General features: G+C 31.9%; 1 protein-coding gene across 33 annotated transcripts in view; it reads left to right on the top strand.

Annotated features, from left to right (window-relative positions):
* The window catches only part of RIMS2 (regulating synaptic membrane exocytosis 2), a 597,279-nt gene that overhangs the window by 462,298 nt on the left and 109,657 nt on the right, over positions 1 to 25,324 (top strand). For 10 of the 33 annotated variants that reach the window (XM_023517348.1, XM_023517353.1, XM_023517343.1 and 7 more), the window contains one exon: positions 3,065 to 3,237. The exons of 22 other annotated variants lie outside the window; for them this stretch is intronic. In XM_023517348.1, the coding sequence (XP_023373116.1) occupies positions 3,065 to 3,237 (173 nt within the window). Of the gene's footprint in view, positions 1 to 3,064; positions 3,238 to 4,103; positions 4,368 to 25,324 lie in introns of all 33 variants that reach the window. One more of the 33 variants, XM_023517342.1, reaches the window with a different exon arrangement.

Here is a 25,324-nt window from a genome sequence, read left to right as displayed (position 1 = left end):
ATAAACCTGGCCAAATGAGAATTGTTCACCCTTAGGACATGCTAAGAGTTAGTCGTAAAGCTGGGTTTATATATTTGTTGTTGAGTGTTTCTACCTAGTTTTTATTTAGCTAAAGATATTCCTGAAGTTGATATGAGCCAGTGTTCTACGACAGTTTTATCTAATCATCATCATCATCATTCATCATTTATTAAATGCTTGGTATGTGTCAGATATTGTGCTTAGTGCTTTATTTGATTGTATTGTTTAATCCTTGCAGAAAGCCTAAAAGATGAGTACAGTTGTTATCTCTGTTGTAACAAATGAAAAACCGAGACTCACAGGCAACTGATGCAAGATTACAAACCTAATAATTCATGTAGGTCAAATTCGGACCAATGATTCAATCCTACTCCAGAACATTGCCTCTCAGTGATTATGTTATTACCTTTACTGCCTCCTAGCATTAAAAATTACAGTTTTTTCATGTTAATTTAGATGATTTAATAGTCCAATGGGCAAAAGTAAATAAGAAATATAATACCCAAACTGTTTTTCTCCCCAATTATAAATTATTTTTAAAGAAATAATAGCAGAATGCTTCTTTTTTTATTTTAAATTATGAGAATAAGAAAGAAAAAAGCCTCCCAAATACAGTATAGTATCTATTGAATGATATTTATGACTTTGAAAAACTTCTTAAAACTTTGATTTTCATATAAGTAAAATGCCCCGAAAACATAAAGTGAAAGACTTTCATATCTGTCTTCCCTTGAGATCAAACTTAATTTCAACAATTTATTAATCACATAAACACATTACATATTGTATATGTATGTGCAATATATTGGACAGGTAGATAGCATAGATAGTGCTGGCTCCACCACTGAAATTCTATTCTAGGAAATGACTTAAGACATTGCCATTTAAAGTAAAATTTTTGGTATTTTAAAATGACTTTAATTATAAAAGAATATCATGAACTAAATTTTCTCCAAATAAAATACTGTTTAAAAAAAAAAAAAACAATGTTTCCTTTAAATTCAAACACTACACAGTTCTAAGGCGGAGTGTGGTAGCTCAATGCCTGTAATCCCAGCACTCTGGGAGGCCGAGACAGGCAGATCGCCCAAGCTCAGGAGTTCGAGACTAGCCTGAGCTAGAGCAATGGCTGGGCGTTGTGGTGGGTGCCTGTAGTCCCAGCTGCTAGAGAGGCTGAAGCAAGAGAATTGCGAATTGCTTGAGTCCAAGAATCTGAGGTTACTGTGAGCTGTGATGCTATGGCTCTCTACCTGTGGCAACAAAGTGAGACTCTGTCTCAAAAAAAAACAACACTAGAGTTCTGGTTAAATAGGTATTTCCTGGGACAAAGCAATATGTTTTAGAATTTAATTATTTGCCTTTTGATAACTGGGAGACTATCTAACAAAATAGAATGTTAAAATGGATGAACAAAGGCTATTTCTCACCTAATTTGAATATATATTACTAGATTAAGATATTTGATTAAAATTTTATGGAGCCTTGGAAATAATCCTTTTCTCTTACATTTGAAGAAAAGGGTCAGTTATTAACCAATACATAGCAAGGTACTGGGAGGTCCTGGAAAAAAAAATACAACACATCATTTTAAATCAAATCTTATGTTTAAATTAAGCCTTACTGCATCCAATTTATCTTGGCCAAACGTTTATGCCTATGTAATATTTGCAATGAATTGTTATTCATGGAGAATTGTTTATGAGGTAATGATTCTCCAAATCACAGCAAGTGGTGTATAGAATCACCTTTCTAAGTCTTTGTGAAATTTGATAGTACCAAAATTAACTTGATAAGGATGTTTCAGCATTATGTCTAAGGTACATATGAATAAAGAGAAACGTATTAGCAAATATTGTTTTAATTCAGTTACAGCCGTATCTGATGTTGGTAGTAAGAATACTGTTGTACCCTCAAATAGTAATGATACAGTAATGATACTGGCAACGTCTATTTACTATATTCTAGACAGGACACATGGGTTACTTCTAATTTTCAAAACAACATTGCAAAGAAGATACTATTATGCTTATTAAAATATAAGTAGGCTTTTAAGGATTAAATAATTTGATCAAACTTGCCAGCTAGTAAGAGTTTTCCACTCAAGTTTTCCAGACTCCAAAGTCTATCCTTTTTACATCCTAGTATGAGAATTCTTAGCAAATGATCTCTTGTTGTCAAAAATTAAATTACATTCGGTGCATTACATCACATTAGTTTTGCATTAAATGTATTTTGTGAGAGTAGATCATTAACATAAAGCATTTAAGATGATTTTCAATTTAACAGAGTACTTGAACACCCAAGAAAACCCTGCACCCTGGCTGAGCCAGTTAACTATTTGATTATTTTAATTCCAGGAAGTTTGAACTCTTGTAAGTAATAATGATTTTTCTAGTATTTCTAGGATTCATCAAATTCCAGCAACTGTTTACAAATTAAACTTTTCTCTTTTCTCTTAGATTTTCTAAAAAGAGTTAGTGTGTTAATAATTAGATTTTGTATTATCTCTAGGTTTTCAGTGAAGCATAATGGATTAAAGAGAAAATTGGTGACTACTAGAATTGGTTTTAATAAATTACAATGGCAACTTTATCATACTGCTTTTTTCAACTTTTTTTAGCATTTGCAAATTTATTTTTTTCCTTTTATTAAGTCTTATACAGATAGATCATGAATACATCTGTGCATATGTGGAGTACAATATGTTAATTCTGCTTCCTAATATTAAGCCAAATGTTTATTTCCCAGATTTTACCTAAATGTTCTTTCCTAAGGCCAGTCCTGTTTTGAAACTATTTTAATGGCCTTCATTGGGGTATGGTGAAAATGTTCTAATTACTTTTCAAAAACAAGGGTTTTGTATAAATTATAAATTGAATTTTTCTTTTAGGATAATTGCCATTCACTTTGTTTTGTATGCAACTGAGTGGGGTTTTGCAGTATCCTCTGTGGACAATTAAAGTGCTGAAATAGGAGAAAGCTAATAATTGCTTTGTGTGGCAATACTGACAACTTCTGCATATTTGTCAATCTGTGTTAACAGTATCGATCAGGATGGGATCCTCATAGAGGGGCAGATAATATTTCCACTAAATCTTCGGACAGTGATGTAAGTGATATATCTGCGGTTTCAAGGACTAGTAGTGCTTCTCGTTTCAGCAGCACAAGCTACATGTCTGTCCAGTCAGAACGGCCAAGAGGAAACAAGAAAATCAGGTAAGGGGTCTTTAGCAATAAACTCCTCTAAATATATTTTAGAAGGTCTTTATTTTTCTTTGAATGAACATAAGCTCCTTTCTTTCTAAAAGGTTAATACATGTTATTAAAGCAGTAAGAACTTCTGTACACATTGCTTTTTACTACATTCTTAGCCACATTTTAGACTTCTTGCACAGAAAAAAATTTATGGAACTGTTGACAATTTTGCTTACTAGTTTACTTGGCAAATTGTATTTTTTTCAAGTTTATAATTTAAAAATTAATATTGTTGTTATATCTTACTGAAATTGAAGTGATGATTAGGGGAGACCATGAATTTTTCAATGTTTCAAGGAGTATGAATAATATTTTGGAGGAGCTTTTTTCCTAACTGAATATATTTCAGTGATTCAAAAACATACTAATATTAGTTTTTAGTAAGGCACTTCCTGAAATTTTTATAAATGTATGGAAAAAATCCTCATCTTCTTTAGAAAATTTATCAATGTTGCACAAAATTAGTGTAATGTATATCTCTCACTTGTCCTACAGATTTTATGGATACCTAAACTAAATTATATTTTTACTTCTATTGGATTAAAAAAAATTCTAATAGAGAGATCACATCTTTTGCCTTTTTACCATGTAATTTTATAAAAGGAAACCATGATTTAAGAAATAATTAAATGTTGATTATACAGTACTTGTCTGGTGTACAATGAAAAAAGTGTTCAATGTTTAAAAGATATAATTTTCATTTATGTTTTGGTAATTTTTATTACCTTTCTGTTTAATTTCATATGTATTTTTTCTTGACTTTCTTTCTTTTCTTTTTTTTTCTTTGTGTTTATTTGCATGCCTTCGATTTCTGTTGCTTTCAAAAGACCAAAGGGCATAGAAGAGGGAGGGAAAGAAAGGGATAAGCTTGAAGAGATAGTTCATGAGAAGGAAGAGGTGAAGGAAGAGGTAAAGGAAGAAGGAATTAATGAGAATGGGCAAGGGAAAGAGATTACAAAAACATGTAATAAAGAGACAAACAGAGAATCAGGAGATGAGGAAAAAATACAAGATTTACCTGAGCAAGGGAAAGAAAAAGAACAGTGGAATAAAGAGGATTTGCAAAGGAGATTCTCACAAGATGATGCCAGGTAAAATATGTTTATTTTTGTACATTTTACATTAGTAGTATAGTATCTTTTACTATTCCTATAAATTATTTTACCATTTATGTCTGCTTTATTTTCTTGTGTTTTATCTATTTAGCTTCTAATACAACTAATTATAATGATGTGTTGTCAAACTGTTATCAAATAGATTGACATTAAATAGTCTTTAATTTGTATCCACTAGTTCTGACAGTCTGGATTTATTTGGTTTCCAAGTTCTGCAAGTTGAGTCAAATTTAAATTTCCCATTAACTATTTTAGCATGAATTACTGTATGTCTAAATATGAATGAAAATAAGCTTGAAAATCCTGAACCAATAGTGAAGACTGCTTTAGGGAAAAAGAAGGCAAAATCTTTAAAATGAATTTCTAAAGGGGCTAAAACAATTTAGCATATTTTATAAGAAATACTTATACTGAAAACAGTATAAGAAATTTTATACTGAAAACAGAGTTTAAAAATGAGTGACAAAATACCCATCTAAAAGTAGACTTCATTTAGACTCTGGCTCCCTTGCCTCTTAATTTTCTGGTAGGTTCTAGTGCAATTTGAGTCCTTAGGCAACAGGGGCAGTGTTCTTTGATATTTTGAAAAGAAGAGGTAGACAGATGATGCCTTGGGGCTTTTTAGAAGGCAAGCGTATTGGGTTGTACCCTGCTTGAAATTCATTAAAATAAAAACAATAAATAACTGCTAGAGAAGGAACTTCGGGCAGGGAGAAAAGCAGGGAAAAAAACAAAAGCAGAAAGACATAAAACAGCTATACAATGTTTTATTTTCATAACACAAGCCAGTTATTAAGTGTGAAGCTGTCTATACAGTTCTGCATATAGTCAAATCAGCACAAATATGCAGTTAGACTTTATTCTGTTGCTTGAGGAGATAAGACAGTTCTAATTACATTTATGTAAGATTGAAAACTATGTACATCGTGGAGAAATTGAGTTTTCTAGTAGTCCAGAATTTGGTTTTGTGTTAGTACAAAGTTTGCTTAATAAAGCATACCCTATTTATAAGCCAAATTTTGCATTATCTAACCCCTACCTCAGTTTGTGCTTTTTCTATAATTAATGAGAAAGGTAATTGGGGCAGATGTTTACAATTCGTGAGTTAGCTATGACACTTCACTTTTTGTCTCAGTCTTCTTTATATCTGTGCTCTATGAAAGTTTTAGTGTAACAGGCATTAAACATAAAATTTAATTTTAAATAAGGTGTGTGATTTGGCTCTAATTTCAAGTCTGTCTTTATTATCTAACTTTTGATAATTACATTGGTTTACTAGTAAGGATGATCATTTTTCTGACTTGTTGGGCATGAGATCATTTCATCAGAGAAATCAATAATATCAATTCACAGAGAAAAAGATTTCCAAGATGTCCTTGGAAAAAGACATAGAGCTTCCTTTTGTCCATGAGCAGAGGGAAATATGAGTCTTAAATGTATTTTCTTTTATATATACTGTGTAACAAGAACACATGAACACATTAGTGTTTGCCTATATGGGCATACCTGGATTGGTGGGCAGAGGTATAGAGAAGAATGTAACCTTATGTTCTCTATTTTTTTAAATGTAGTTTTCTTTGCCATGTTATTTTACATGGAAAAGGGAAAGATGATATATTCCTAGCACTATGGATCATCAAGGCACTGTATTCACCTTAACTGTATAATGCTTCTCAAACCATAATAGAGGAGGCCAGGCTGGTGTCTCTAGGGAACATATATTCCATTTGATAGCAAGAAATAACAAATGCAATTTTTATAAGAAAATGTTGGTGTCACTCATTAGTAATTGCAATATAGGCTCTTGAATTTGCTTTTATTTCTTACAAGAAATCTAAAAATCTTTATTCTGAGGGAGTATTCCCAGTTTAAATATTCCCAGCAACATTTTGTTTTTGTAACGATAACACAATCATAAGTTACATAAGTAGTAAAAACAACTTCTGTGCTTATACAACATTATTGAAAATAATCTAATTCTATAATACAGGATGACTATTCCTTATCTGAAGTACTTGGGACCAAAAGTGTTTAGGATTTCAGATTTTTTTCCAGATTTTAGAATATTTTCATATACATAATGAGATATCTTGGAAATGCGACCCAAATATAAAATGAAATTCATTTATATTTCATATATTCTATACACATAGCCTGAAGGTGATTTTATACAATATTTATACAATAATTTAAATAAATTTGTGCATGAAATAAAGTTCATATGCATTGAACCATCAGAAAGCAAAGGTGTCACTATCTTAGCTACCTATGTGGACAATCTGTGGTTATTTGGTATCACCATCATTCTTGACTCTGAATTTATATGCTACTGATCAGCAAGCACTTTCTTATACTTCTTCACACATAAGTACTTACCAGTAAAAAATATTATATTACATACCATTAATACAGTGAAAAAGTAAAGTGTTCAGGGAACTTAGCAGCATCATAGCATCACCAGAGTAACAGCTGTTAAAGAACAACAAACAGCGGCAGAACAGCGGCAGGATTTTAGTCTTTGCCTACAATGCTATGTTTTGATTAAAAGATTTGCTGTGGTTTCTGTCTGCACTCAAAAAGTTTTGAATTTTGAAGCATTTTGGATTTCAGCTTTTCACGTTAGGGAATGCTCAACCTGTACACCATTGACAGTTTATGCTTTTTGCTTGTAATCCAAGTTTTATAAAGGAAAAAAATCTGACTTCCGAGTATAAGTATTTATAGTAATGCTAGTACTTAAAATTAACACAGAATTCATAGTAATTGCTATTTTTATTACAGTAATTAGATCTCACTGCATGGTACAGCTCTCATTACAGGATTATGTTATTTATGTTATAATAAGTCTGATGAATGTTCAGTAGAAAATGAATAGAAAAAAGTAAATTGAAAAATAGTTTATTAAATGTTTGAATATAATATTTTTCATAATGTTGATAAATAAGACATTTATATTTATACACAGATATGTAGATCTGGTAAATTTCTCCTATGTCGTTAGTAATTGTATGTGGTAAACTCTAGGAAATCCAAAATTATATTTGTCTCAAGATATTATTCTGTGTATGTTTTAAACTTTATTTATATTTGCTGATTATATATGATATCATATATTGATAAGCTGACCTAAAAAAAGCATTGATTCATAGAGAGAAATAATTATTCAGCCAATTTTTATATAGAAAATTTCTTAAGCACTATATTAAGAACTGGAGATAAAAATGAAATAAATATTTCTAAATATCTAAGCCTGAGGCTGATGAAAATTTTATCTGTATATGGATAGATGTTTCAGGATAGCTCCATATGCAAAAATTGCTGTCAAGATACTTGAACAAATTCATAAGGATATTTGATGGAAGAATTTGGTGCAGAAAGAGCCAATCTTGAGTGTATCTTCAATGGAGGATAAAAGAACAAATTTTGAACATATAGTATTGTCAAAAGCAACAATGTTAGTAGCTTTGTGTTCAACTAAGCCCTATCCTTTCTCCAGGTTCTATTCTGGGGACATAGGACAAAATTTTAAAAATCAAGAAAGTCTTTGAAAGTCTTTGAACTATAAACTTTTAGCTCTCAGGCATGTCTATAAATGCTGTGGAATTATACTTTCTCTTTTTTATGAGAATTACTCTTTTTGAGATAGAGAAATGTTTTGAAGGAAAGAGATGGCATCAGTTCAAATTCTCATAAAAAGCTGTTCTTAAGAGGCTAAGCCATTAAATGATCTAGCAAAAGAGTTCATATAATCTTTAGAGGGGCAAGCAGAGAATAATTGTTAATGAAATATTTGTTCAAAGGCATTGCTGTTATAATATGTAGGTCAGAGTTAAAATGTGAAAATAAATTACATGACTATGTAGCATAACTTTATGTGTACAGCATATTTTTGCCTATGGTGTAGACCGCTAAATGGGAGGAAGTATATCTCTTGAAAATAATTATGGATTAGGACTCTAAAATATCTCAATTCTCATCCTCACTCTGTCGTTTATACCTATACCTAGCCTCTTAATCTCTCTGGGCTTTTTAGCATGTCAAATAGAGGATCAGATAATTCAGTGATTCACATTCCTTTCCATTACTTAGGTGAACGTTGTACTCAGCAAATAGGAAAGTAAATGTCATTTGTTATACTAATGATTTGACTTTATTATCATGAACTCAAGAGGTAATTGTGACCAGTGGCACAACAAAAATGTCATATGCATTTCTGTTATTTGGCAGATGTTTCTAAGATTTATGTAGTTAGTCTTTAATATTCCATTAATCAAGGTCAGTTTAGGGAGTTTGTAGAAGTATGTTTCAGTGCTAACTCATCATTCCAAGAGCATGATAAATTTTTTCCACCAAGTATTACCTATGACTTGTGTTTTCTTTTATTTTTTTTCTTTCTCATTGAGGTTATTTTCTTTTTAATACCACTGAAAATATTACAAACCCAGATAAATTCTACTTCATTTTATGATTATGTGTAATACTCAACTGAGAACTTTGTAAAAGCACTTGAACATCACTTCTAGAATTGTGATTATGTAAGTTTGGGGAGAGGCCCAGGAATTTGCTTTTTTAAAACAAACATGTAGGTGATTATTATGCAAGCAGTACGTAGAAACCATCTAGCCTCTCTTTTGGGTTACTTGTATTTCCTAGTGAAATTAAAGATGATATTGTCAATTTGTGGAGGGGAGGGGGGTAAGGCAGCCAGGATATTGATAGAGAATATATTCAATTACATCAATTTGAGTTATTGACATCTTCAGAATAGCCAGGTCTTCTAATATATGAACCTGAAATATCATTCCATTAACTTTACTTTCTTGTAATGATGTTTTATAGTTCTCAGTGTACATATCTTGTACTTTTTTGTTATATTTATTATAAATATTACTAAGTATACAGGGTAAGTATATCTTGTACTATGGTCAAGCAACTTAACATATAGTTTCCTTCCTTCCTTCCTTCCTTCCTCCCTTCCTTCATTCCTTCCTTCTTTCCTTCATTCTTTTTAACATTTCTTTCTTTCTTTTATGGTAAGAGTACCTGAAATCTATTCTCTTATTTGCTTCCTTATTGAGGCTTTGCTTTTTTACTTGTATTTTATTAAAATTATGAGTTACATAATGTTTTGTTAAAACTGCCTCAAATTATATATGCTGCTAAATTTAGTTAGCAGCTTTTATATTTTGTCAGGTGAACTTTATTTAGAATTCAATCCCATTTCTATTCTCAACAAAGGACATTTTCCTCACCTCTGGACTTCTGTTATTGTTCATGTTCACCCTTTGCTCTCCATCCATATCTCTGGCCACCTCTGACTTCTCCGTGAGTTTTCTGTATGTCCATGTGAATATTTTTCAGGATACCATCCTAGACCCTCTCTTCTTCATTCTCTATACATTCTGTCTTGATGCTGTACTTGCTCCATGATTTCAAGTAGCATATACATGTGTAAATTGATGATTTCTAAGTTTGTCTTTCCAGCCCAAATCTCCCTCATGATCATTTGCCAGAGCTATCCATTTGGGTTTTAGCCATCTTCTTGTCTGTCCCCGGGATATATCAAACTCAGCATATAAAATTAAAGTCCTCATACACCATACCAAGCAAGCGACCAAAATAACCTCTTCCTCCTGTACTCTTTTTGTCAGTGGATGGCCCAGTATTTGCATACCTGCTCAAACCAGAAACCTGGGCATCACTCTTTCCAGGTTCTTCATGTTCTTCTCCACTAGGCACACATCCTTCTCTTCAGTCACCAAGTCGTGTTGACTTCTTTCTAAATCCATTTCTACTTCCTTAATTTAAGCTTTTATCTTTCATGAAGATCAGTTTACGTGGAAATCATTATCTTTACCCTGTAAATCCAAGCTCATTATAATAATAACATAAAAATGATTAGTTTCTCTGAAGTAGTTGTTAATTTATTAAAAATTCAGGGTAAAAGATCTCTGCACTGATGAATAGATAAATAAAATGTGGTATATTTGTAAATACTATCCATGGTGTATCCACAAACATTATTCTGCTATGAAAGGATGTGAGTGCTGATTCGTATTACAAAATGGATAAAGCTTGCAAAACTTATGCTAAGTGAAATATCATGGGAACAAAAGGCCATATATTATATTATTCTATTTATATGAAGTGTAGGAAGTCCATAGAAGAATTATGGATTTTTCCTATCCCCAGAATAGGAACATTCACAGAAGCTAAAAGTAGATTGGTGGTTGCCAAGGGTTGAGGGGAAGCAAGAATGGAGAGTGACTGCTAATGAGTGCAGGCTTCTGAATGTTGTGAAATTAGATAGTGATATAGTCACATATCTTTGTGAATGTACTAAAAAACACTGAATCATATACCTTAAAATGGTGAATTTTATGGTATGGGAATTATATCCTTTTTTTTTCTTTTTGGAGTTTTTGGCTGGAGTTCGGTTTGAACCCACCACCTTCAGTATATGGGGCAGGCGCCCTACTCCTTTAAGCCACAGGCACCGCCCAGGAATTGTATCTTTTAAATGTGCTCACAAAAAAGGTCTTTAGGAAAAAAAGGAGGAAAATCTATAATGTATGTTGCTTTTTCAATAAATGCTATGACTATAGTTGTGAAAAATGTAAATCATGTTCCGTATAGGGTTTAGTTTGTAAAGCATCTTTTTTTCTCTTCTGATACTCCTTAAGAGCTACCTTTCCCTAAAATATTTAATCATCTATTTTTTTCATCCTGCCATTTATTTTTAAGTCTCTAGATACTGAAGATGAATAAAGCATGACCTTATTCTCAAGAAAAGGTAATAATTTTCTCTACCTTTTTTTAACAGCCCCAAATTTATCCTTTGACCATAAATAAATCATTGGCCTAAAACTGTAAATTTTCTGATTATTGAAGATTCTCAGGTAATAATTAAATAAACCATTCCCACAAAAATTAGAAAAATTACTAGGTTAAATATTGATACTCTATCATATATTATTTTCTATGTGTGGTGAATCTGAGTGTGCTTGTGACTTCACAGTTTCTATGTGGGATCAATGAGAGTGACAGATTTGAGACTTTATCACCTATATGGTCTGAAGAGAAGGTATATATGAAGGTACAGGGCTGACATGGAGGAGGAAATGGGATCAGAAGGATAGCTGGATAGATTGGCTTCAACCAAAAGAAAAACAAATATGAAATAAATTACTTACCGTATAGGGAGTTGGAAAGTTAGTTGTCACTGCTTGGTGGCCTTAATTTTCTCAGACAAGCGAGAGGTAAGAGTATGAGAGTTTAGAAGTTGGGTTAGGGGTTTTGAAGATTTGGAGTAATCCCTGAAGAAAATAAGAAAAATTAGCTGACTGAGGACAAATTAAAGGTTGATGAACAACTCCAAAGGTCCAGCTGAAGATTGGAGACCAACAATTTCAAAAGGCACTAATGTGAGAGGAGCAGTTTGATCTTTTCCAATGGCCCTGAAGCAGTGGAAGTAGAGAAGGAGGAAAGTTATACTGATACTTATTGAGAAGTGAGAGTTTTGTGGACGGTTGTTGGAAAAATAGCAGTGGAAAGAAACTAAGAATACTTGTGTAAATGTCAGTGCTAAATAAGAAGGGAGGAAAGTCCTACCCAAACTGGTAGGGTAGGAGAAAATAGAGGAAATACAGGAATTAGAAAAATATGACACAGTTTTAGGATTCTGGGCAAATAGAAATGTTGAATTAAAGTATGTCATTGAAATATAAGATTTTACTGTGGAGCAATTCCATTAATGAACACATTGTAAGACATAGTATTGGAGTGAGTAGAGCAAATGAAAGAATATACAGCATTTGTAGATAGATGGAGTTATCTAAGTTTTGGAATTATGAGGCAGTTTATGAGGCTTTTTTAATGAATATTTAAGTTCCTCAGGATTGTGGTAAAATTGAGAGCAGAAAACTAAGCTAGTTCCCAAGGATTTCAGTAAATGAGAAAATGACCATCAGATACAAAGAAAAAAAAGGAAGTCTAAGCTAGCATATTTGGTTGTCATAAGCTACAAAGAAATTTAAACTTTTTAATAAAAGTAGAAGAGAAATATTTAAGAAAAAGAGCCACTAGGCAGAAATATTACAACCTATGAAGAAGGATAAGTAATTCTCACTAGAGAAACTTTCAGGTTAAGCAGTGTATTTAAGAAAATACCAGAGTTAGTTAAGACATGATTAAAGATTGAGTGTTGCATTGCACGTAATAAAAAGGATTTGCTTTATTGTTGGTGTTGCCATCTTTTAAAGGTGGTCTTTTCCTCTAAGTCAGTGGTTCTTAACCTTTCTAATGCCACGGCCCTTTAATACAGTTCCTGTGGGTCGTGACCCACGGGTTGAGAACCACTGCTCTAAGTCATAGTATTTCTGCTTCAATACCACACCTCTATTTGTTAATATGAAATTGGAGATCAGTATTAATTAAAATTTATTTCCACATTTTACATAAATTTTGAAAGTTAGCAGTTTGACTTCATATTGTAGTGATACACATAGTTAGCAATTTCTATCAATTTCTATTTCTGTGGTGACTGATTATTCTATCCTGTTATCACACAAGGTTTTATTCAAAGATTCCTAGGCAGATTAATTTTTACTGATGAATTAATGTCATTATAGATAAAATAGCAATTTATGGTTATATACATTAGAATATTCATTAGCATTCATTTGTATATTAAACATTGTTTTCTGGCATTACCATTGTTGATGAATATATAGGTGAATAATATTTTTATAAACTTGACTGCTATAGAGATAAGATACATTTCTCTTCTCTTTTCTGCGTCTTTTTCTAACATTTTTCCCACTGGTTGTTAGGAAGTAAAATAAATTTAGTATGTGAATAGATAAACCCTTAAATTGGAGTAGCTTCTACCATACAAACTAATAACAGAAGGAAAAGCTATGCAGTAACTTCTATCATAGTTAATATTTATTATTATGGGCCAATAAGGACAAGTAATCCATAGCTGCTGTTCTAAACTAAATATAGCATTCTGACCAATGACTCCCTCATGATCATGTTTATCCCTCATAATAAGCAAATTTAGCCTATAGAAGTTTGATTTTTATAGAAATACAAAAATTCTTTTTTAAAAAAAGAAAAAGTTTGAATCAAAGAACTTATGCATGAGTGTTCTTGTCTACTTACAGGCTCTTGTTTTTTATTCATTTGAGCGTATGCTCACACTGACTCTTGTCCCTGAACTGTGGTTTCTTTATGTAAAGTACATACCCATTCTTCAATACCCAACTTGAATATAAATTCATCTATGACATATCTTTTTTCTCTTCCTTCATAGTTGATATATTTATATAACACATGGGTATTCTTCTTTTTTTAATTTTAATTTTTGTATAGGCAAGATCTCACTATGTTTATTGCCTAGGCTGGTCTCAAACTCCTGGGCTCAAACAGTCCTCCCACTTCAGGGTTCCCAAAGGGAGGATTATAGGCATGAGCTATCATGCCTGGCCTATATATTATCTTTTTACAATACCAGTTTCTCTTGTGGCACTCATATTATCCCCTGCGATACTTTATTTAAATACATGTTTAATCTATTGTGGTTGATTATTACTAGGCTTTTTGAGGATAGAGTATCTGTTATTTTAATATTTTCATTGTCCAGAGCGCAATATCTAAAATATCTTACACATAGTAGGCACTCAGCAGAAGTTTGTGTATGAATTGAGATTGTAATAAAAGTAGTAAAAGTTTGGAAGTGCAAAGATTTCACTAAGGACAGAGCTTCCAACATAGTGCTTCTGGCATAATCCCACACCAAATATGCTCACTTTACTCTTCTTTGACAAAAGTTTTTAAATAGTTTAAGAGATTATTTTTTTCCAATGGAAATAAACCTCTTATTTATTTCAGAAATCAATGGAAATTACTTGATAATTTACGTGTATTCCATTTAGGAAAGATTTATTTAGTTGGTTAGTTGGTTTATTGATAAGTGATTAAAGGTCATTTCTCTAATCTTTTTATCTTTTAGTAAAATTCACTTTACACTATTTTGGGGGGCACATTAGATTGGCATAAGTTTGCCTAATTTTTAAATACTGTCTAATGATCTCTTTTGTTCTCTTTTCTTATGTTTTTATACCACTCTTGTTAGACTTCGTAAAGGATTTTTGCAAAAAATTTAACGATTACCATTTGGAGAAGACAGATGTTTAAAAATTTATAAAATTAGTCCTCTAGGACTTTCTATCAGTGTATTTTGAATAGATGATGTATAGAATTTAATATTGAAGTTGTCTGAAGACAACTATGTATTTTCTAGAAATTCTGTTACAGCAATGGTTCTCAACCTGTGCGTTAAAGGGTTGCAGCATAAGGAAGGTTGAGAACCACTGTATTATGGGCAATCCCCAAGTTACAAACATCCGTCTTGTGTAGAACTCACACTTACAAATGGAGGCTATTACCATAAGTCCCCGAGTTACAAACATCCGACTGAAGTACAACTTGCTCTTATGAACCGGTAATAGATAAATGTGCCTGTCCCAACTTACATACAAGTTCAATTTAAGACCATACCCGTAGAAGCTATCTTGTTTGTAAACCAAGGGACTGCTTGTCATTACCCAGCTTTATTTTACTGTTTCTATATAAAATGGAATATAAATTACTATCTAACACAGTAAACCTGTCATGTGTTAAGAGTTCCAGTATTGCACCTTGGGAATTCAACTAGCTTGTTTTGCTAAATTGTACGTGAGAACTTGCTGCCATGTTGCCCTCACTCATAGTAAGCACATAATGAGTCTTCAGCATTTATCATCCAAAATTTATTTTCATTATTATAAGAAATACTGCCTTAAGTCCTCCAAAATATACATGAGAGATAATGTAACATAATGTTTAGAAGTTCATTCTCATTTCAGTCAAAACCAGATTAAGCCTTGGCTCTGCCAGTTTATAATAATATAAACTTGGGAAAATAAAAGTCACTTTCATCATATATTGGGGATAATAATAACTTTCTTACAGAGTTGTCATGAGAATTCAGTGAAATAATGCACTTGACTTTTAACACTGTTCATGACACATGACAAGTATTTGATAAATAGTAGGATTTGATAAATAGTTTTTAAAAAATAAAGGAAAAGAGAAACAATTTATAAAAATATCATTTCTTTAGCTTTTTAGAACTGCATAGTCCATAGAAACTTTCCTCACCTTGCCAAATGACAAATTGGAGAAAGATTGATCCAAATTACATTTTGTACAAGAGGAGAAAATTTCTAAAGTATCGAAAAGATTTCATTATAATTTCATAAAGTAATACAGTAGAGATTCTAGGCAGTATTCATAGGGTTTGTTTCATAGTTTGATATTGTTTGGCCTTTAATGTTCATAGAATTAAAATTATTTGATTCCTTAAATTACCTTCATTTATTCAGCAAATAATTTTAAATATTTTCTATGTACCCGACTCTATGCTAAAATAGGGAAACAGTGGTTAACAAGACCTGGTTCCTTCCCACAGAAAAGTGAATGGGTGGCAGATAAGTGAACAAATGATTACAATATACAGTGAAAAATATAAAAGTAATCATGTTGATTTGACAGTAATACTTCATATTAATAAAACACTATAATAAATCACTTAATTATCTCCCTAAAAGCTCTCTGTTAGTTTTGAAGTGGTTGATGGAAAATTAAAGTCATTTCTTTTGATATCAAAGTTCTGTGCTCCTCCCATTTCACTATAAAATACCTTTTGAAGTTATTAACTATGACAAGAGACAAGTGATACTCTTTCAGCATTATATAAAGTAAAAAAACATTCTCAAAAGAAAACTTATGATTTCTTATAGCCACTAACCATTAAAAAGTTCTTTTCTAAATTAATAGCTTAAGAACATATTTGAGAAGCTTAAGCAATTGTTCATAGCTCTGACACAAATCAAGTGTTAGGCTTTTAAATCTAAAGAATACAATAATTAAAATATCATATATTATTTTGCACATGAGTCTCATAGGTTCTCCTATTTAGTCATTTTTAAATCTTCTATGTGAAACTAAAAGGGTTTCTGGTTGAAATCAGTCAACAGTGTAAGAATATGAAGTATAAATACTCAGAAATACTAAGTTAAATCTTTTAAATTAGTGCTTTCTACATATAATTTTAGAAAATTAATCCCATAAAGTGATGCTTACAAAATGGCTATACATCCAAATAAATTTGGGAACTTCTACATATACTGCCTTTCTCATCCAGATTCATAGCATACATGAGAATCCTGAGAGGTCCTCTGCAAAGTTGTATTTAAGCCAGCATTTTCCAAACTTTGTTTATGATGGAACTATTACAGGGTAATTCTTTCAAAATGTATATTTGGAATGTGCTTAAATCTAATGACATGCTTTAATTTTCCATTTCTAATGTTGGTTCTCTTTTTTCAGTGAAATAATTGTAAGTATTCTTGCTGAGTTCATGCATAGGAGTATGGTACAAAATTTGAGGCTGCCCAGAAGAGATCCTTGGAACTGAAAAAATTTGCTATAGGCATTGATCTTGTCTTTGAAGAACCAAACAAGTGATATTAGGAAATGAATTCTAAAATAAAGTAGGAATTAACACATCCAATAATGGAGAAAAGTGTTATCAAAGGAATAGGAAATGAGATTTATTTCTCAATAATGACACAAGAAGAGTGAATATATAGAAATAGCTTGTGTAATTCAATAAACATGAATTTTGATCATTTTTTATGTATTTTAAAAGTAATCAGTGGATTAAATACAGAGGGTACCAAAAAATTATGCACATTTTAAGAAAGAGAAAAACTGTATTAAAATTGTAACGTCAAGTCACATTTGCCTTCTGCAATTACAAGAGGTGCTCAAACATTACTTGTATCCATCATTTGTTATTGGTATACATTAAGCATCACAATTTTAATACAGGTCTTTCTTTTCTTAAAATGTGTATACATTTTTGGCATCCTCTGTGTGTGTGTTATATATACATACCTCTTGTTATTATACCAATATAAAGAGATCTATTATATACATGTATATTATTGTATATATACATATGTATAATAGAGCTTCATGTTTTTTGTAGAGCTTTTGTGCTCTTAACCCTAGACTGCTGATCCCAAATTACATATTCTTTTCTATAGAACAGACTACTCTCACTACCAGATATTATTTTATTGAGGACCATGGTAAGATATTTAATCAATTCAGTGATTTTTTTTTTAAATCCAGTTTTCAGTCTTTCTACCACAATTCAAGGTGAGATAATGGAATAGTAGCATAAAAAAGATAAAACTAACCACAAACAATGGAAATAATCTGTTTATTAAATATTTTATAGGTATTTTCTCTTATGTGGCTTGAATAGTTAAATTAAATAAATCTAGATAATTAGAGACCTGAATTTATCTCTGGAAAATAAGTTGTTCTGATTCTAGTTTATGTCAAATTTTATTTCTACTGAAAATTATTTGTCATGTTCTCCAAGTGTATTTAGGATATATTATTACTGATATTTTAACATTATTTATCTTTAAGACAAAAACAACACCTAAGATAAATTCTGTCTTGCTTGGCATTTTAAATAATATTTACTTCACCATTAAGGGTTTGTCATGTGCCATTATATCTACACTTGCTGTATATTAATTGTTTCTCCATGTGAGCTATTGCACAATCTGGTATTAAATCTATGCATAACATACATCTTATACATGTATTAAAAGATCACCTTGCCTCTTTAATGCAATTTAAAAACATTATCAGTTTGTAATCAAGACATGAAAACACATAAAAAAGAAAAGATGAAGAAGAAAACCAAAAATATTGAAAGGATTAGTAAATAGGTTTTCCTTAAGGAATATATAACTTGTTTTATAGAACATTTTTATTAGTCTTTTCATTGTATTATATAAGATCTATTATTAGTAGTATTTAAATGCAGTAGAAGTTTGTTCATAGGTGTTAATAGCTAATATTTTTGTCAGAGGAAGACCCTAGAAACAAAATAATTTACTTTTAAAAATCTGGCACTTCCCTTTTTTCTGAATTGATAGATTAGATATTCACATCTTCATCATTAGAACAATCATGGCAGAAGATAACAGACTAAAATCTTAACATGTCTACAATGCTTTTATTGTTCAATTTTTTTCTTTTTACAATTGTTTAAAATTTTCATTTACATGAATTTTTAAGTTCTAATAACAAAAATTTTAATTTAAAAGTTGTATTGCAAATTTTTACCTTATTAAGTATGAGAACACCTGCAAGTCAATATTTTCATATGAATTGAAAATAACTAGATGAATTAATATTACCACAGTAATATAATAGTTTATAGTATTGTTCTGCAATAACAAAATGTAAGAGTACTGTTCTGAAGCTAAGATAATAAAGGTGTTTAAATTTGCATTCAATTTATTATAAATCCTAAAATAGAACATTAATGATGGTGATTAAGCGCTTACACTTTTAGTGAAATAAATTGCATAAGAGTAACAGCTATCCTTCATTTTTTTAATTTCAGAAGTAGTTGCTATTCAAGAAGGTATTTATTCATTAAGTGTTACATTTCTTCAGTGCTAGACTGACAATAACATGATTGATGTCTTTACCGAGGCATTAAAAATTCTGATTCCAGTATTTGCATCTTTATAATGAGAATTATATGCAAAAAGTGAACTTTTAGATACTTCAGTGAGAAGGAGACAAGGATTTTTAACCATATTATAAACAAAATCTGTAATTGTTCCTAACAGTATAAAAATAATTGCTCGGTGAATCTGGTGTTAGCCAACTATTATAGACATAAATCAACTCTTAACTCTTTATTAATCATGTTTTACTTCCATGTTTTACCAGATAGATAGGAATGTGATTGTAGAAAGTCAACATTCACAAGATTTCTCCAGACTATATTACATTAATTTCCTGTGACTCCTACAGTTGCAATATTATAATCATGGTCAAGAGTTCTCAAACTCAAAGCCCTGAAGGATCCAAGCAGGTGACATACATGACTGAAGTTAGTCAGACTTAAGTATTAGGTAGTGCTGGAGAGGTGGTCAGCTGGAGAGCACATGTGTTCCAGAAAGGCTGTTTCCCTGCAGCTAGTTGTTAGCATAAAGGAATGTGGCAGTGTTGCCAGATCTGATGTTTCAGAAGACCAGGAACTCTGACTCTCATGCTAACTTTGTAAAGAACTCTTCTGTTCAAAGATAGTGAACCAATGAGCCAGATCAAGAGGTAGGCCACCAGTTTTCAGGTGAAGTAATAATTATTATTATAAAAAATGACCCTAAGTTAACTACAGGTTTCAAATGGTCAAAGAAAGACTAAGGAATATTCTTCATATCATTCTAAGTCAGAAAACTGCTCATGTTTTAGAACAGCTGTTAGAAATGTGAGTACAGATTAACCAAAATATTGTCTCCCTAAGTATTCCTATTAATGAAGGTTTTGCTGTAATAATCTCACAGTGCTTTATGTATATGAGCATGTGTGTGTACTAAAAGCAAATTAAACCTTAAAAGCAAATTAAACTCATTTTTCTCAGATACAAGCAAAATAATAGGATGTTATATTGAATCCTCATGTAGAATACTATAAAGCCATTAACAGATTGGAAAAGAATTGTACTGGCGACTCTGAGGTGAGTTCTAGGTGTTTACAGCAATGACCTGCTCATTAACTCACCCTCTTTGGGCTTCCTTCTTTTTACTATCTCACTTCCACACTCCTCATGGTAGGCAGAATGATGACCTCCCCCACAAAAAGATGTCCATACCCTAATCCCCAGAATTTGTGAATATGTCAACTTACATGACAAAAGAAATTTTGCAGATATGATTAACGTAATGAAATTTGAGATGGCAATATTATCCTGGATGATCTAGGAGGGCCCTATACACTCCCATGGGTCTTTCAAAGCTGAGAATCTTTTCTGGCTGGTCAGAGCGATGCAATGTTGTTGGCTGTGGAGATGGAGCATGGGGGGCCCAGCCAAGGGATGCATCGGCTTCTAGAAGCTGGAAAGAGAAGGGCTGCGTATATCTCTAGCTCAGACTGAGATCCGTGTCAGACTTCTGACCTACAGTACTATAAAATAATAAATGTGTGTTGTTAATTCACTCCTCTCCTCATTTTGGAATTACCTCTGAAATAGACCACTTGCATGTAAAAAAAGCACTGTACAGGATTTTAAGCCTCTAAGAGAAGGGCTAATTATAGAAATGCCAAATATATATTGGCATTGATTGGGGCAAATGATCTTGCCCCAAGTGGAAAACTCTGTTTTTCATTTATTATAGTATGACTACCTAGATGAAGGGAAAATTAAGTTAAGCTTTATTGAAACTGTTAGAAAATATAAAATCCTTAAATCTGTTCTGAAGTGGTTCCAATAAAAACAGTTCTTTAAAATGCAAAATCAAATATTCTTGATTGCTTTAGGATTTACATTAGTATAAGATGAGTTAGACTGAATTTTATACTTTCAGCTAGTAGTTTGAGAGTTTGGGAGATACTGTATAATTTACCATGATAGAGGATAATTTCAGTATTGTTTTTAACTCTGACCAAGTGTTGTATGTAAAACAAAAAGAACATGACATTATTACAGGGATAATTTCTTTAGACAGGTAGATAAGATGCCTTTAAAAGAAGCATCTTTCTTTGTCTTAAGTATAAGTAATAGTTACACTTCTGAGATTTATCTTTTAAATGATAAAGAACTTTTCTTATATCATTTTAAATATAATAAAGTATATATTGCATGGGGGTAATGCTATATACACTGAGTAACATCACTAAGTGTGCACTGGAAATCTGCTACCAGCTTTTTTCCTGATCTCGTAACTCATAATTTACTAATAATTTTCAATAATTCAGCTTTGTTTAAAAGTCATCACATATATTAATATTTTAAATTATATGAGTAATACATGTGTAGTAGAGTACATAGTATGTATTTTAGCATGTATTTCTGTATTTCATGAATGTTTTAAATCTAATGAATTATAGGCTTTAGGTAATGGTACTTTAAAATTTTATCTTTAACAATTTCCAGGGAATGTAATTATGAGCAGAATAATCTTTACATTTTCTATTGATTGACCATGTGATACACAGACTACCCAATTACTTAAAATAAATGTATAATTTAAGAGAATTCTTAAGCCATTGAATTGATTTCTTGCTAGTAAAAATTATATTATGATTGCAGAATTTGTTCAGAATTATATCAAGAACTGAATAAATAAGAGTGGACAGCAGAATAAGTTATGAACTTCCATTGGTATTGGTTGCTGAAATTTCAGTATAGAAAGTAAATTACAGGAAGGAGGTAAAAATACTTTCAATAACTAAGAAAGTTATGAAGATAAAAGAGTTTCCTTGTTGAACTGTGTATTACCTATTATGATAAATAAGAATATGAAAATTTTAGAATATTCATGTGGTGTGAGATACTGTTCTATAAAGGAAGAATTTATAAGAAAGAAGTGTATGAGAATTTCTTGGATAAAAGATCAGTAAGAAAGATTATCTCAACTTCTAGTTTATAATTATCAAAATTCTATGTTAAGGCTTTCACAGTGTCTCAGTCAGTTCAGGCTATTTAATAGCAAACTCTCTCCTGTCTTTTCTTATAAGGATGGTGATCCATCAGGAGAGCTCCACCCTCAGGACCTAATTACCTCCCAGAGTCTCCATCTATAAATACTATCACCTTAGGGATTAGGGCATCAACATATGAATGGGGGACCAAAATATTCGTTACATGGCATATGGTTAGTATACCTAATTACTCATACTTTTTAATTACTGTAGGGAAGTAGAATTTATTGTACTTTAGGCATGCTGTGATTATAGATTTATTTTAATCTGTGTACATGGCAGTTAAAGAAAAATGCTTAGCAAGACACGCTTTGCCTGTAAGTTTGAAAACTAAACATTTTCAAATAAGCTAAAAATGTCACAGTGTTCACTTATTCACTGGAGAAAAGTGAAATTGTCTAACAGTTTAAAAAGATTATTTTTAAGTTAAAAAATTATGGTATGTTATTCACCTTGGTTTACTTCTAAATTCTATTTCTTAATGTTCTTGCTGAAACAAAATTTATAATAGAAATGAAGTGTGTCTATTCTAGTTGTATTATTTTCAGCTTCTACCTGGTGATACCTATGAATCAAATACTCCCAGGCTGAAATTTAATACAGGCAGTTTAACCATTTTTGCCTGTCACATTGTTGCAGTCTCATTTAAAACCCAAAGTGACTGAAAAATTGCATTAGAGCCTTCAGAGTGGCACACCCGTATTTGTTACTTGGACAGCAGAAGCAAATATACATATGGACAAAAATTGAAATTTATTCTGCCATGTTTAATAAAAGATTATTTCAGAACTCAGAACTATTCATACTTAAAGATAGTAAACTTCTTTTATAGAGCACATTATGAAAAAGCAAAGTTAGTGTCCATTAATTTTCTTAAAATATTTTCATATGTTATTGCAGAATTGTGTAGATTCTAATTCCACATTGATTCTTAACACTCTGTGAGACCTGGGGACAGAATTTTAATTTCTGTGGACTCCCCTTTTTTCACTTATATGTGTATGGAGAGCAAAACATGATCTTCTAGTCTCTTGTACAACCCCGGTTTAAATCATCATGATTTTAACATTTGATTAACATTTAATGTAAACATTGAACATTTAATCTATACTCCAAAAGAATATTGACTAGTTCATAACTTGCAACTTAGAAAAATAAATGCTGATACTTTTTCCCTTGCTTTTTACCAAAAAATATGAAGTACAATTATAATATTATTTGAATGATCTATTTAATTCCTGAAATTAATTATTGGCAGTTTCTTTTTTGTTTGTTTGTTTGTTTTGTTTAGAGACAGAGTCTAACTTTGTCACCCTTAGTAGAATGTCGTGTGGCACAGTTCACAGCAACTTTCAGCTCTTGGGCTTAGGTGATTCTCTTGCCTCAGCCTCCCAAGTAGCTGGAACCACAGGTGCCCATCACAAGGCCCAGGCAATTTCTTTTTTTTTAATTACCGTTGCTAGTTGTTTATTTGTTTGTTTTGTTTTGTTTTTGAAGCAGAGTCTCTGTTACCGTGGGTAGAGAGTGGTGGCATCATAGCTCACAGCAACCTCAGACTCTTAGGCTTAGGCAATCTTCTTGTCTCAGCCTCCCAAGTAGCTGAAACTACAGACCTGTGCCACTATGCCCTAGTGTGCTAATTTGCATCGTTTTTCTGTTTTTAGTAGAGACAGGATCTCTGTCTTGCTCAGGCTGGTCTGGAACTCCTGAGCTCAAGCAATCTTCCTGCCTCAGGCTCCCAGAGTGCCAGGATTATAGGCATAAACCACCACATCCTGTCTATTAGCAATTTCTTACAGAAGTATCTAATAACCTTTCCTCTGTGTTTTCTTCCTCTGTTGAATAGTTTTGATGTATTTTCTAGACTGGTGTTTGTGTGTGAGTAATTTCAGTATCTATCAACCTGAAGTAGTAACCCACTGTCATTAGAATTATGTATTGCCTTAGATTAAATAAATAACTTGTTAGCTAAAAAATTCAAAGGCTATTCTTATTCACTGTTTTGGTTTATTTTAGTAATACAGAGTATTTGATCAAATTAAGATGATTTTTATTTAAAACTATTAAGCAGGTTTTCTAGGAAGAGTGATCTTGGACAGAAACTTAAGAGTATTATAAGTTAAGATACAAAGAAGGGGGGAAGGAAAGGACTTAAAAATTGCCACACTTTTCTATGTCAAAATGTGCTCAGTTAATTCCATCACGTATTGGGGTGTAGCACTGTATATAGTACTTTTCTAAAAGTTCCAGTTCTTTCCTTCTAGTCACCATTGAAATACAGAAAGAAATGAACATTTCTTAGATTAATTGATCTCTCTTTTTAGCAGTATTTGATGAGAAAATGAACTAATTAATTTCCTTTTTCCTTTCCTTCTTTTTTCCACACTTTCTCCTCTCTTTCCCTCTTCCTTTCCCTTCCTTTCTCTAACCATTTTTCTAGCTGCTACACATTGGCAATTGTGGTAGTTTCTAAGGAGATATGTAGAGGCATGAAAAATAGTTCTTGCCTTAAAAAAGTCAAAGCTAGTGTAGGACATGAACATTTAAATAATTGTAAGACAGTTATAACAATTGCTAAGGATAGGAATATTCAAGAATTGAATATTTCATAGTTACATATATTAACTTTTATGTAGTTATATATATCAAATAACTGATAATTCCACATTTTCCTTGGGTAAGGAAGTAAATGTACATAGGGGAAAATCGTGGGAGATACCAGTTAAGCCATGGTAGAACCAAAGATTTTTAAATACAATAAAACAGAAGTCCTGAGGCACAAATTCACATACCTAATTCTGCCATATCCCAGCATATGGTGTATCATCTCAGACTGTCACTATTCATCTAAAAAGTGAATTATTTTAGCTTGGTTTTAATAAGGCCCTGAACTAGAGTGATAGCAAGAAAGGGCTAAGAAAGGGAAAAATAAAAGACTATTCCAAAGAATGTATCGATAGGGTTTAGTGGATTACTTCATTCATTTACTTAATAAGTATCTGTCAAGAATTTATTAAATGCCAGGCCCTATTTTAGATGTTTTGAAGATAGCAACACACTAACAAAATTCCTGCCATGGTGGAGATTACATCCTGATGGAGGGGCTGACAAAGACGTACAATTTCTACTGGCTGCGGTTGGAACTCAGGGGTTCCCTCTACACCTGAACATAGGAAGCAAAAGGAAATAAAGTAGAAGTGACCTGGCTCGGCGCCTATAGCTCAACCGGCTAAGGCGCCAGCCACGTACACCTAAGGTGCCGGGTTCAAATCCCCAGCCCGGACCCGCCAAACAACAATGAC

This window comes from Otolemur garnettii, unplaced genomic scaffold (genome assembly GCF_000181295.1).
Source record: "Otolemur garnettii isolate 467f Iridium unplaced genomic scaffold, OtoGar3 scaffold00004, whole genome shotgun sequence".
Classification (NCBI taxonomy): Eukaryota; Metazoa; Chordata; class Mammalia; order Primates; family Galagidae; genus Otolemur; species Otolemur garnettii.
This window is presented reverse-complemented; position numbering and strand designations above follow the sequence as displayed.